The 15477-nt window shown below is 43.1% G+C and overlaps 1 protein-coding gene across 1 annotated transcript in view; it reads right to left on the minus strand.

The window, feature by feature from the left end:
* TMTC1 (transmembrane O-mannosyltransferase targeting cadherins 1) overlaps nt 1–15477 on the minus strand; it is a 143112-nt gene that overhangs the window by 10775 nt on the left and 116860 nt on the right. Inside the window, exons 13-14 of the mRNA XM_063154031.1 lie at nt 9420–9528; nt 3487–3589 (exon numbers count right to left, since the gene is read on the minus strand). Coding sequence (XP_063010101.1) covers nt 3487–3589; nt 9420–9528 — 212 coding nt within the window. The remainder of the gene's footprint in view (nt 1–3486; nt 3590–9419; nt 9529–15477) is intronic.

A 15477-nucleotide genomic window follows, 5' to 3' on the forward strand; every position in this document is an offset into this window, starting at 1 on the left:
GTAACACTCAGGCTTTCTTTCTTCTATTGCTCTATGCATGAGTCCTGGGGTGACTTTATGATGCTTGCACTATCCCCATTTGTCTGTTTAGCCCAGAAATAAGTTTTGCATCTTTAAGACCATCCAAGAGTGAAGGGGGAGAAAGAAGAAGGGCAGAGTTTGTTATCAGGAACTGCACTTGCTCACCTACATCCCTCTCACAAACTGGTGCCTGCAGACAGCAGGACAGAGTTCTCCTTTGCTTTTTAGTTAGTTTTTAGCTAGCTGAGGCAGAGAAGTTCCCTGGACTGTGGTTTTTCTTTTCCTTGGGCCTGTTTAACCCTGCTCTGGACAGAACACCCAGCAGAGCACGGGCAGCTCCAGCTGTGGGCACCAGGCCAGGCCTGGGCTGTGGCATTTCCAGCCCTGGAGGGACTGAGCAGAGACTGAGTGAGCTGAGCTACAGCCCACCAAGGGACTTGCTGAGTTTGTCATCTCTTTTGGACTGGCAAGAGGTCTTATTGTTTAATACTATTCATTTTTTGTGCTGGGGAATGCTTTGCCTGCTATATAAACGATTTTTTACACTTTTCTCCAAGGAAATCTTTTCCCAAACCAGTTAGGGGAGGGGCCGCTTAAATCTGCTTTCTAGAGGAACCCCTTTGGAGGTTTTCTCCCAAATTTGCCCTAAACCAAGACAGCATGGAAACATTTTGAGAAAGAAATCCTGCCTCAGCATTTTGAATCTAAGCATAAGAGAAACTGCTATCCAAACTAAGATTTAGTCCCTAATATTCAGAGACAATCCTGAGAAAAAGATTTTCTAGGGGGTGGGTTTTTTGCAAGTTAAGGAACCAGTCACAACGACTCCTGACTGAAAGCACCCTCTTGATCATGCAGCAGTGGGGACACAACCCCTGTGCTAAGGACAGAGCCCACCTCAGGGAAGGGGCTGGGGCACATGTGCCATCTCCTGGTGGAGCATCCTTTTCACCCTGGCCCACTGGAGAAATGGGCAATGAAGAATGAAGAACAAGCCCCCAGTATTCCCCAAACACCACCAGAATTGCAAATACTTTCAGCTCTCTCCAGAGATTTTCCCTCCACCTCTGCTGTGCTGCTGCTCTGAGCTCCAGCTCAGTCTCCGTGTATTGCTCAACAGGACAGGGAGTAGCTGCCAGGGACCAGCTAATTCCCACTCTGGGCAATAAATCCCAGAGCAGAGGTGTCCAGGTGGTTGTTTTGGAGCACCATCTCTGTGCTGCACAGGAGCCATTGGGTGGCACTGCTTCACTGTGTGAAAAATGTGCAATGTCCTGCAGCCCATGACATCACCAACACCACAACAAAACACAAGCAAAAAGAGAGGTGCAAGATCACTACCCCAATGCATAAAGTTCCACTTTTAATAATGTCTTTTTATTTAGCTAAATAATGGTAGAAGTATAAAGTTCCAGCATTACAGAAATGCAAATATTGCATTTTTAATCACAGGGTGATTTAATTGGCTTGCAAACTCCAGACCAGATAATCTCCTGATGAAAACTAATACTAAAAGAGCTTTGTCCACACCAAAGCTTTTCAGTGTTGGCATTTTTTTTTAACTGATTCACTTCACAATGTATTTAATTCCATTTCAAGCTGGAAAACAGATCTCAAAAACAGCCAGTGCATGTTGGGGCACTGAACATGCTGCTGTGGGAATTTTTTTTCATATCTTCACAGATGTAGTTTGGTTTTTTTGAGACCATTTATACAACTTAAAGTATACACTGGCACATCTCAGCATGTCCTTTACAGGAGTGAGGAGGAACATCTGTGCAGAGGTTCAAAAGTGTTGAAGACTCACCCAAGGCTGAGGACATGTTGTTGAAGATACCACTTTTTCAAAACATCCAGCAGCAGCCTCAATCTTTCCCCACCACTGAGCAGGCAGATGTTTTTGAAAATTACACCTACAAAACATCCTGGGAAGCAGCTGGGCACGCACTGCAGCCCCTCAGCCAGGCAGCTCAGCACACAGGGGTAACGCACATCATTAAGGGAGACACACACAGTGTCTGTGAGCACTGCAGAGCTGTCTGGAGCTGTGGCTCCCCAGAGCTGGCAGTGTCTGCACAGAACCCTGTGAGTTAATTGCTGTGGTGCTCCCCAGCATCTCCCTGTGCCGCCGGCGCGGAGCGCAGCCGCTGACAGGCTCAGCAGCAGCCACTGCCTTCACGCCTTGCCGTGCCTCTAGCAGGGTTACTGACACATCAGCCCCCAAGGAGCAGGAGTCAGTGGGATTTTTTCCAGTTGTTTGCCTGTAGAGAAGCGTAGGAGGAAACCAGGAAATGATAGTTTTGACTTTGGCAGAGTACGAAAGTGCAAAAAAACAGAAAGTGCTCTGCACTGCATTTGAACCACAAATTTTGGCAGGAATAGGAGTTTATCTGGGTTGGCAAGCAAAGATGAGTACAACATGAGAGGGAAATTACTCAGGAATTTTTATTATTTGCAAGCTTGAATTTTGCCAGGGCCCAAATTCAGAACCTGAACCTCTCTTGCTAATGCCACGATGCCTCTTTTGATTATGAATATTGATTTTGGTTCTGTACTTGTTTCACTGGTACTACAGAGGGGTGATGGCCAAGTGTCAGCTCAAAGGGAGAACAGCCAGTTGCAGACTGACAGACACCATCTCCCTTTTTCCCAAGCACCACTGGAACTGGGCACATGTGATGGGGAAAGAAGGGGTGGCAACCACACACTTCAAGCCTACACTGTTTCACCACTGAGTCTTGGCTCAGTTCTGGAGGGACCACAGTGAGACAACAGTCCTTTTCCACCAGTCATTTGTCAAACTTAGCTTTGCTTATAAAGCTGTCAATAAAAGGTGGCAATTAAAGTGACATCTCTGTTGCTGTTATGTGAATGCCAGAAAGTGCCAAGTAAGCTGGATGGGAACCAGAAGCCCAGGAAAAAAGGATGCCATTACAGAGCTCCTCAAAAATCAATTCACCCCACAGTGTATAAGGTTTTGTTTTCACAGATTACTGTGGTTTAAAAGCCATGTTGCTTTCTATAGTGGTGGCACTCAAGCCTTACAGTCAAAGAGCTGCTTTGTCACCAAGTAGGGCTGCACGTGCTCCAGAGACCATAATGATCCATTTGTGTGCCTGTGATTTGATTTGCTGTGGCCATGCCTTGCTGGAAAAAAGGCAGTACTGTCAGGGTGCTGCCCAGCTCACACTGAAGAGGCCAACTGCCTGTGTGAAGATGGTGACAAACACTGAGGGGAGCAGGGGGGCTGAATGAATGCTCCTGCTGCACAGTGCCTGCACTGATGGTGAATTCCAGTGTGCTGTGCCCTCTCAGCAGCACAGGGATATTTATTTCCAAGCTACCACGGAGGCACATCTATTGCCTTGGAAGCTTTTGACACCCTTTTAGATGTGTACTGCTGAATAAAATAAACCAAAGCAAAGCAGACAGAAAGGGAAAAATCCTGTGCTCCCTCTCACTTACCAGTGTCAACCAGGAAAACGCCGTAGTTGTTGTGCAGGTCAGAGCTCTCTGGACAATTCTCTATGCCAGCCTTATAGACCTCCTCAGCCTCCTTGAGCCGCTCCTTGAAAGAGAAGGAGGTTTCTTAGCCATGGCAGAAACTCGGTCAGCACCATTTGCTGCATTCTGAGACAGCTCCCTCGCTGCAGGGGAAGCTTGGGGATTCCACCCCACTTTCCAAGAGGCCAAAATTTGACCCCATGGCATGGATGTGCTATAGCTGCCACCTGGTACCCCAGAGCAGTTCAGACAGCTTCCCCCCACGCCTCTGCTACCCATGAAACACCTGGAGAAAGTGGTGCCTGTGCAATGCCAGTGGAAACACCTGCAAAAAGTGGTGCCTGTGCAATGCCACTGAGTCCCCAGCTGGGTGCATGCACAGCCAGGAAAAACACAGCAACAGGGATTGGGCTGGTTCTGTTGAGAAATATCTGTCATCTGGGAGAGGATATGTTCTAATTTATTTGTTTAATGAGCATCTCACTGGCTAACTTTTCCCCTCTGGAGCTCTGCTGTTCTTTCCCTAAGCAGTGAGGAAAATACAAGGAATGAAAGCTTGCTGTGTGTGATGGCTAGGGAGTGAGTGCAGCGGGGAAAAGGAAGCAGGAGAAAGATAGAGGGTGGTGAAAGAGCAGGGAAATCTGACAAATTCAGAGGGTGGTGAAAGAGCAGGGAAATCTGACAAATCAAATTAAAACCAGGCATTGTCAGTGTGTGAGGTGGAGTTCACTGGGACTGATGGGACATGCCACCATGCTGATGCCCTAGATGCACTGACTTCTCATTTTGCATAGATTTTCAGGGAGGTTTGCTGCCTCTGAACATTTCTAGAAAATATGGATCTTTTCTTTGGAAACACCCTGCCACAGACAGCATCCTGCTGGCTGGGTTCTGTCTAGCCTGAGCTATGGGCAGCCTGGTTCTGAAACAACAATCAGGCTTCTCCTGTGGATCAAACAGCAACTAAAAAAGGTTTCCACTTCCCTCCACAGTCAGACCACGTGTGCCCACTGCCTGCATGCTCACCAGCAAGGGTGCCTTCCTTCCCCCCACCTCAGAGCCTGGCTGTCAGCTGTGCTTGTGGAGGGAGGCTGTGAACAGAAGAGACAAGCACAGTGCAGAGGGGTGTCAGGAGAGCCTCCGGCACCAAGGATGCTCCTCTCAATTCTTCCCCTTCCACTGAGCAGCACAGCCCTACAGCAACAAACTCCAAACCTCCCAAGAAAGCAAATTCAGCCAAGTCCACTGAAAATTCACCTCCTTCACTGAGCAGAGCCTGCAGCTCCCATGCTGAATCCATGCTGAAATAAGAGGTTGCTCCACTCCCAGCTATGGACTGTCCTCAAAGCCTGCAAACGGCTGAGCCTCCTGGGCTTTCCCTGGATTTAAAATCTGTACCTGACAGCAGCTTTAGCTCCACAGCTGCTTAATGTGAAGAGTCTTTTCTCACCTCCTATCTCAGAACTGGAGAGCTGGAATAAATTGCACTGAAAGAGGATGACTTGATCAGAGAATCACACAGCCTGCCACAGTTAAGTCCCTTCACATTTACATGATAAAGGTCAGCCAGCAAAAAAGATAAGTGTGCAATAAAGCACAGAAGTACGTTTTTAAAAAGTGCTTAACTTTGGAAGTTTTGGATAAATTGATGTGAATTTGACAACATTATCCTGCAGAGTCAGGAAAAGTGTAGTGATCATCAGAATTGACTAAATTGAAGAGCAATTTTTTGTGCATATTTTCTAAGATTTATGTCTTACTTTCTTTCCCTCTGCTTTTAATTTTCAGCCAATGAATGCAGCTTTGTATGCCTGTATGTCAGCTTATTTTATTTACTGATCATAAACCAAATTTTTTAAGCAAGGGAGGGCTGTGTTAAACTAGATTAGAGTGTTCCATGTCAAAACATTCACCAGTATTGAGCATTCTAGCACTTTTATGGTGGTTGCACTGCTTTTTTGGCACCTAACATCCTGACCCTGCATGCCTCAGGCTCATTGCCCAGTCTAACAAAGTGTTTGCATTAAGCACAGTCAGAAAGTGGCAAGGGTGGAACCTGCTACTCCTGCCAGAGCTTTCCCTCCTCACAGCCTCTCCTCTTCTCAGCAGAAACAGAGCTCCAAGTTCATCAAGGCTAGATTCTCATTAACACTTAATAATGCCACTCCCAGACCTTCATGAAACATTCATCGACCTCACAAAACTCAGAAGACTGGCATAAAAAATGTATGAGATTTTTATGATATTAAAAAAATTATGCATATGAGAATCTTTCCGTTGAACTCCAGGGTTTTTAGGTCTGTTTTTTATAAGGCTCAGCTTTTCAGTTTGGTTATGCCTGAGTAGGCTCTCCTCTGCAGCTAAGTGGGTTATAAAGTTTCTTTTTCTAAGAAACACACACACAAAATCAGATGAAGCTAGGGCCTGAGAAGAGCCACCAAGTAGCACAAAATGATGGATGAAACTGAAGCTGGAAACTGTGGGGAACCAGTATTAGAATGTTGTGAAAACAGGCAGCAAAAATGTTTGATTCCTGTTACCAGCACTACTGCAGTGATGACAGAAATCAAGGAAAACAGCAATACATTGCAACTGAGTTACAATTCCAAGCAGAAAGAGCAGCCAGAAGGGCAAGCATTTATAAAGGCACAAACAAGCCAAGCTGTTCCATACAATACAGCAGTGGGTTTTTGTCAGCTCTGGCTTCAGAATCAGCTATCAAGGAGAGAAAAGGGTAATTACATGAAATTACAGGTTAATTCCCTGGCATCTGAACCCTTCCTCTTAGCAGCACTATTTACAGGGATAGAAGGTAAGGAACCATAAGGTCTATTTCAGATTCATCCCCTTTAATATGGGGGGAACATGCTGTGCATGGCTGTGCACCAACCAAGACAATCCTGGTGCTATTTCACTGTGTCCACACACTTCCCTTTTAGCCTTGGAGCAAAGCTGGAGAAGCAGAAGCTGTCATGGGCACCTCATGGCAAGTTATTTAAACATGGCATTTAACATTATTATTTAACCCCCTTCCTATCACATCCCAGCAAGAGGGACTGTCATTTGATATTTTCTGAAAAGTCTCCAGGATTTCTTCTCCTGGCAAGATGAGAAGCTTCAGCTTCTCCCTGTTTTGCTGCTTTGGAAAGTGATTTGGAGAATTGTTTACCCAGCATGTGAATTGTTTTGACTTAATGACAAATCCCAGTCCAGCTGTGTTGGGACTCTGGTCTGTCATGGGTTTGTATTATTCATTCTTGTCTAGCCTTCTGATGTATCCTTTCTCTTTCTTTAATACAGTTTTAGTATATACTTTCTTTTAATATAATACAATATGATAAAATAATATATCAGCCTTCTGAGAAACTTGGGGTCAAATTCTCATCTCTCACCTCATCCTGGGAACCCAACACCACAACAAGGGACCCAGTGGTGCCATCCCCAAAGCCCCACTGTGATCCATCCTGTAGTGCCTGGCCTCACAGATACTCCTACAGGTGTCACACAGGCTCTGGGCCACAAGGAGACACAAAAATACTCCTTGGAACGTTTAGCAGTTCTCAGCTAAAAGCTTTTATTGCTAAGACAAAGAGGAAAACCCAAAACTGTGAAAATGAGCTCCTGTCAATCATCCTTTGGGCTGAAGATACCAAAAGCTCTGCCTGTACCCCTAGAGGCCACGGGCAGCAGCAGGTACTGTAGGACAGACCCTGATGGACCCTGACCATCCTGTGGTCTGCAGGATGGATGTGTGAGGCAGGAGGTGCACAATCAAGCAGGCATCTGCTGTGGCTGAACATGAGAAAAGTCTGCAGAAAAATTGCTGCTTTCTGAGAAAATTGTACTATCTTTTTTGCCTACCACTTACTCAAGTCACGAGAGGATGAACAATCCATATGTAAGAGAGATGAATTATTGCTGGACTTATTAATGGCATTTGCTTTGGGCAGAAGGTCTCAGGACTCTATAGTGGTTTTATTGCTCTGCTGACCTGGCAATCGATCATTCTAATTAATAATTTCAATTAATATTAAAACCAGGTAATAGTGCAGAGGACTCATTTCCTATACTTGCAGGACGCTCTTCATTGACAGGCTTATTCAAAGCAGGGCTACCATTCAACAAGGCTTGTCTTTAAATTCGGACACTATATTTTGAGATCCCTGCAGGTAATATTGATAATATTTGAAAGTCTCTTAAAAGGGAAAATAAAATAAAATAAAAATAAAAAGGGAAAAAAAAAAGGGTAAATAAAATGAAAATAAAAGGGGGAAAAAACAAAAGGGTAAATAAAATAAAAATAAAAGGGAAAAAATAAAAGGGAAAATAAAAATAAAAGGGAAAATAAAAATAAAAGGGGAAAAAAATAAAAGGGAAAATAAAATAAAAATAAAAGGGGAAAAATTAAAAGGGAAAATAAAAATAAAAGGGAAATATTTGAAATTCTCTTAAAAGGGAAAATAAAATCAAAAGGGAAAAAAAAAAGGGTAAATAAAATAAAAGGGAAAATAAAAATAAAAGAGAAATATTTGAAATTCTCCTAAAAGGGAAAATAAAATAAAAATAAAAGGGAAAATAAAATAAATAAAAGAGGAAAAAAAAGGATGCAATTACAGAACTCCTCAAAAATCAATTCATCTTTCAGTAATTCACATACATTATAGGTGAGTTTTGCAGAGTGCCTACATCCTTGAAGAAGATTAAACAAGACCTCTGCCTATAGTTTTGCTGAAATTCATCCCCTTCCCTTACACAGAGAAGATTTCACTAACCAGAATAATGGAGAACAGAAAAAGATACCATTTTGCTTTGTCTGTATTTATATTTTAAGAAAGCTTCAGCACCCCATGCTATGGAACAATTAGATCTGAAAACTGAAGGAGGAAAAAAAATCAGTTTTCAAAAGGTTTGCAGGGCTGTGCTGGAGCTGTGAAGTTACAGGGACCTTGTCATCCACCCCCAGAGCCCCAGAGTGGGATCACAGCACAAAGTACAGCATCCCTCACTTGCTGCTGCTGCAGGTGTTCAGGGAAGGAGAGCTCAGTGGTCCCAGTGTGGGCACCCACGCCCCCATGACTCCTTCTGAACTCAAGGATTTTGTTCCTCAAGTTCTCTTTTCCTCTGTGGGGACAGCATTTCACTTCACAGGGATGTTGCAGAAATAAATTATCTAACTCCAGCGAGTAGGGAGAGCCTAAGTAATGAGCATGGGGAGCAGGCCTGAGAGGAAATGAGTAATCCTGCCTGCAGAGCACAGCCTGGGCCATGCACAGCAAATAAGGCCTGGAGGCACCTGAACCACGAGGTTAAATAAAATATTGAACAGCCACTCATTAAGAGCAACATAAAGCTAGGGAGCCCTCCCACCTCGTGAGCATCTACCACAGTAATCAGGGGCTGTACCCTGTGTGTGTGTGTGTGCAAGGGGCAGAATCTGGGCTGCAGAGGCCACCTGGTTTGTGACAATCCCCAGCTCTGCAATGATTTATTATGCAATCTCCAGGCTATCTGTGTAGGCGTGTGTGTGTGAGGGGAAGCTCGCCTCTCCTGCTGTCACAACATCCAAGGTGCCATGGATTGAGACTTCTCCACAGAGGCAGGGAGGGGATTTACTCACAACTTCAGCAGTGATTTAATTCAGAGCCACACCACGTGGGTGCAATTACTCACTGTGGATGAGTTGCCTCCCATCCTGGAAAAGCCATCTGCAGAGCAGCCTGAGAGCTCTGTGCAGACAGCGTGGGCCCATGCCTGCCACCATGGCTGAGTGAGGCAGGGCGGGAGGTGCAGGAGGGGCTGTGGCAGCAATGCAGGGCTGGAAGGTGCAGGAGGGGCTGTGGCTGTGGCAGCAGTGCATGCACACCAAGGCACAGGGCTTGAGCCATCCTTGTTACCTGCTCAGCCAACAGCGAGGCCAGACTTGAGTAGGCATCTGCAAACTCTGGGCCGTACTTAATGGAGTCCCGCAGCAAGATTACAGCTTCCTCCTTCTTCCCTTGGGACCTGCAGCAAGAAGAGAAAAAAAACAGAAAGGAATATTCCTGTAAGCACTTGTTGAGGTTATCCCACTGATTAACCACTTTAAAGAGAAGTGCAAGTGCCCGGATTGCCCTTTTCAACAAAGACTAAATGATTCATTCATGCCTCCTCTCCACAATGTGAGCACCCAGCACTTCCTCAGGACAGAGGATTTAATGAATCAATACACTTCAGTATCTGAAGGGAGGGCACCAGAGGATGGAGGCACTGTGATCTGGGAGCAGGACATTCCCTCTCACTTCAGTAGGCTGGAGGCACTGAAATCCTTCATTTCCTTTACTAAAACCTTGAGGAGTCTCTTACAGATCCACTTGCAACTCCATTATTTTGAAATTAAAATATGTCCAAGTTAAATCTGCCTTGGATCTCTAAATAATTCCTCAGCAAGTCGATGATTAGGCTGGAGAAGTTCTATCCTTCAGATCCCAAGGATTATGAATAGAGACAGCTGAAAGATGACTGTGCTGATGAGCTAGGTTTTTTCCTAGCATTGCTCTGCATTTATTGCTATGGAAAATGGAAAAGGTTTCCCTAACAAAAACCTTGGGATGTTTATTTATTTGAGCTACAATTTCTCCCCTTTGAAAAATGAGAAGGTTTCCTGAACAAACATCTAAGGATGTTTAGCTGGGCTGAAACAACATTTTCCTTGTGCTGGGTGTACAAAGAATACGAATAGGAGGGCTTAGAAAAAGAAACAAAGGGCTCTGGGGAAACAGAAAATATGTGAACACCTTGCTGCTTTGGCCTTAGATTTCATCTGAGAGGCATGGTCAAGTAACCAGATCTTGTTTATAAGGTGCAAATTTCAGCTGATAATATATGTGGCTTTGCAGATTTTTCCCCTTTCTAGTTGTGTAACTGGAAGAATATTTTGCCTGTGCATTAAGCTAAGTAAAACCAGTTGTGCTAGTCTTTTTCTTCTTCCAGTGCTGTTCCACATAAATTACACGAATGAAGCAAAAACAAATAAAGAACCACTTTTCTCCTACACTAATTAAAGTCTAGCTAGCTTGTCAATTTATAAAACTTTGGGATCCCTTGGCTGGAGTTTCATGACACACATTTTTATAAATCAAAACCAGATGACTGCTTAATAAAGGTATTGATGTTTGGCAGAAAATGTAGGAAATGCCCGCTACAGAAATAAAAGGATTAAGTGATCCACTCAACAGCAGTAAAAGTTCCCATTAACCACAAGCATTCACTCTGAACATGGGGCAGCCCTCTTAATTACTCTTTCATTCCAACATGGCCTCTTTTTTTTCTCCATTTGATCCAAGAACAATGTTTGCCTCCTGAAAGTGGGGGTAAAGAGGGAAAGATTATGGCATCTTTTTATGTGACAGACTGAATCACATTAAAAAAGGCAGATCCAGTAGTTTCTCAGAGGGCTTAGGCCTGCAAGATACCAAGTGCTCTGGCCAAGCACTTAAATGTGTACTTAACTTTTATGCATGCAAGTTGAAAATTAATTACTGGTTGAAGTGCTTTCCTGGCTCAAGGCCAACACTTTGCAGGATCAAGGCCATCTCATATAAAAATCTCCTGCAATTTGGGAGAGCACAGAGCATTGAAAGAGCAGTCCAGTGCACTAATTTACCATAAACTGGGGATCTGGAGCAGGAATAGTTAGGCAATGCACATCTTTTCTGTGATAGAAAGAAGAACAAATTCATCTGACAGGAGCAATCTGTGACCACTTATTCCAACTTTTTACCCAAATTACCCTGATTTACAATGCCCTCTCTTGACTCCCTCTCCCACCTAAGCCCACAGCCTTGCTTCTACAATCAGCATGCTCAAGCTGAAAACAAGGAACAGCTCTTTCCACTGAGAGCATCTCTCTCATGTTTTTGCAAGTTGGAGAAGCACCAGGTTAAACCACCCAGCCAAAGCCTGGCAATGCACAGGGCTGCTAGCACTGGAGCAAATTTCATGTGCAGCAGAGAGCAACCCAGGAATAAGTGCTCTAAAGGACTTGGTAACTTTCATCTTTTATTTTGTGAAGTTATTGAGACTGTCCTAAAGCCCGAAACACAAAAATCAACAAAGGCCCCACAACTGTTTGAACAAATTTTTACAAGGATACAGCAAAGCCAGAGCCAAACTCTTGTGGAGGTGCACAGTGACAGGACAAGAGGCAACAGATGCCAGAGAAGGAACATGGGACATCCTAATAAGATATCAGGAAAAGTATTTTTCACCACAAGGGTGGTCAAACACTGGAACAGGTCACACAGAGAGACTGTGGCCTCTCTGTCCTTGGAGGAATCCAAGATTCAGCTGAACACAGCCCTGAACAATCTGATCTAATCAGACTTCCCTGAGCAGCTACCTTGATCTCCAAATGATCTCTGGGGACCCTAGGTTATAGTAACAACCTAAGTTATAAAAATGAGACTGCCAGAGTTTGTGGGGGTTTTTAACCAGTCTCCAATGTTATTGTGATACTGAGGGACAACTGCAGCACTTCATGAGACACAGAGAACCCTGCAGGGACCATTCAGTATCACTGAACATCACCACTCACTTTGCTTCTGAAGAAAAGGAAGGAACATTTCACTAGCTAAAAGGTCTTAAATCTCAATACATTAATTTCTATCTGATGTTTTCCAGATAGATAGATACATAGATAGAAAGACATCCATCCATCCATCCATCCATCCATCCATCCATCCATCCATCCATCCATCCATCCATCCATCCATCCATCCATCCATCCCAGGCAGTTCCACAAGGCTGTGTCAGCACACTAACATCAGAAGCCTGTATCAGAGAGGGCAGACAGTTCCTCCTCTTCTGAATAAATGGCTTTGCTCAACTGGGACTAGATCTCAACAACAAACACTCAGGACACGTTGTGTGTTTCTCCACATAACATAAACTCAAGATTCAGTGGAGATTGTGTCTAGGCATTTCATTTTCCCCTTGAAAATGAAGCCATAACACTCTCAAAACATGTGAGGCCTTCTTCATAAGGAGCAGGGTACTGGATATTGCAGGGCTTTAGGTGTGGATTGATACACTACCACAAAAAAGATCTTGTCCATTATTCCTGCAACAGAAAGCTGAGATTGACATTAATTTCAAATGTTCATAATATATTGTTTCTTATCTCTTTACAGAAATACCCATACCCTATAAATTCATGAGGTATTCTGAACAAAATTTATCTGTATCTCAACAAACCTCAATTTATATAGAGGGTCAAATACTCAAAACAGAAGAAAGCAGCATCAGGCTGCTCTGTGTCACTGATCACACAGACCATGAAAGCAGAGAGATTTCTTACTTTTAGGTACACCATCTTCTAGGTCTATTTTAAGTAAGAAATCTGCCAGCATTGTTTAATTATCTGCTCTCCAATATTTATATTAGGCACAAAAATGATGACATATAACTTTATTTCAGGATATGTAAACAAAACCAGAGGTTTATTCAGCCATTACCCTGCAATACTTCCTGAGAACATTCATCTTCTGGCACATAGCTGTCTTCTTTATGTGCAAACAGAAAATGGAAACATCATTTTTCATCTACGACTTCCACAGAAAATAACTTATAAATTCCATCCTGTGTCCTCAAAACAGTTTTTACTCAAGTTTAAATCACAAGCAATGGATGCTTAAATAGCTTATTTGCATGGAATAATGAAGGGCAGATTCCCACATGGCAATGACAAAATTATCCTTCCAAAATCCTGGACTTCCCTTCTCTCAGCACTCCAGAGGAGATGAAATCTAGGATCTACCATCAGATTTGCACACTGTGAGCAGGGATGGGTACAGGGAACTCAGCAGAATTCAACTGGGACTTCCCCATGCCAGACAATTCCATGTCCCAGTACAAGCAGTGCTGTTATTGGACATGCCTTAAGTGTTGCACATCTGTCCCCTCCTGATCTGCCCCATGCTCTGCCCCTCTTTGTAAAGAGGACAGAAAATGCTTTTATTGCTTGACCATTTATCTTCTCTCTGACATATATTTAAAAATCAAAACACTCTTCATAATGTCTCATAACACAGCCAGAAAGTAATATCTGTCTGTAATATTCTGCAGATTTCCATTTTATTTCATTTATTACCCATATTAAACTAGATTTAATATCTGCAGAATACTGGCTACCATATATATGCACATTTATATATATATATATATATGAAAGGATAATTGTAGACACAGGTAGAAAATATAAATAAAGACATCGTTGTAGGAAGGGGAAATGTGAAATCTCTGCCTTGTACCTGTCTGGTCATCTCACAAGGTCCCTCATGCTCCAGCATGGCTGGTATTCTTTGCTAACCTGCTGGATCATCTAGGAAAGGTGCTGGCCAAAGGGTTTGGGATCCTGTTTTAGGGGAGACATTCATATAGTTTCTGCCCACGCAGCACCTGCTTTATGTATGTGCTAATTCCTGCACTGTGAGCTCCACCTGTTTTTTAGCAGGTTTTTTAAAACTGAGCAGGGAGATGAAGGCACTCAGCTTCCAATACAATTAACACAAGTGCTGTGTGCAGATGCACTGCATTGTTTCGGAAGCCTAAAGGAAGTTTAGAAAATGGGAGCAAATGGATGTGGGGAAAGGGCAGGAGGACCCTGAGTGCTTGCTTTTGACAAGTTTAGCACAAGCATCACACATCACACACATTTAACATACTGCAAAATGTGGCACCACAGAAGGATGCAGAGCGCATACAATCCAGCAGGACACACAATATCTTAGGCATCACAATGTGAAAAACATGACATATTGCACAGAAAACAAACAGCATTTCTAAGACATTTTCCCTACACATCTCCTTTGTGCTTTTCCAGTGCAGCAAGTCCAGTTTTTATCCATCTGCTGGGTTATAAGAGCCCTTTGACAGGCCAGATTTAAGCATAATTGACATGAAATGTCCCAGTGCTTCTTCTGGCTCAGATCCTTTGTATTAATATTTTACATTTTAAAAAAACCTCCAAAACATAACAGAGAATAGTAACTAAGGTACACATGACGGATTTAAAAGACAATATGTATTTTTAAACACCATTGCCACCTAAAATTAATTTCAATCAACCAAATTTGATGAAAAATACAAAGACCTTTCTTTTCTCTTGTAACAAGACTGTACCACTTTCCTTCCTTGTATTTCCAGTAAAGCACTTACCTACTTTCTATTTAAGATTACTCATTTCCCATATTCTAACCTCAAACCAATAGATTTACTTGTAATATTATTCTGATAATTTCTCTGCTTCTGAACAGACCAGGACCAGCAGCCCACTTAACATCCTTTATACAAATCCACACTCAAAGTTACATTTCAGGACCAGAAAGACCAAGTTTTAATGACACAGTGCCACTTTAAAACCAGTCCCACAGTAAGCCTGTCACAGTTTAACCAGCACTGTCTGCTCTAAAAGATTTACCAAGACCTATTATCAGCAAAATAAGGGCAGTTCATATCAGAAAAAATGTACTTTTCCTGCTGTAGTTTATGCAGTTCTGTCAGCAAATACACCACAATATCCTCACAAAACCAAGGACCTTTTTGCTGGTGCTGAAGAGAGATGTTTTACTTTTTTAAATTGAACCCTTTGCAGATCTTATCATACTGACTTCTTGTACAGATCTAAGTTTAGTCTTTAGATGTGGTTAGTCAAATTAATTTGCATAATTATGATTGTCTGCTATTCTCCTTGCTACAGGCTGACACTCTTAACAACAACAAGTGAAGTAATGAGCTCATCAACTTGTTTTTAACTGTTCGGGGATGGAAACCAGCCTTCCCCTCAAATCCAGACCTACCTGCTCTGCAGGGGAATGAACTCCGCTGCTCTGAGCATCTCACCACAAGGTGTTTATGCCCAAACTACACATATACAGCTAATGAGGAGAAGTGGGAACTTGAAGAGAGGGATTTTTT

Source organism: Melospiza melodia, chromosome 4 (genome assembly GCF_035770615.1).
Source record: "Melospiza melodia melodia isolate bMelMel2 chromosome 4, bMelMel2.pri, whole genome shotgun sequence".
Lineage (NCBI taxonomy): Eukaryota > Metazoa > Chordata > Aves > Passeriformes > Passerellidae > Melospiza > Melospiza melodia.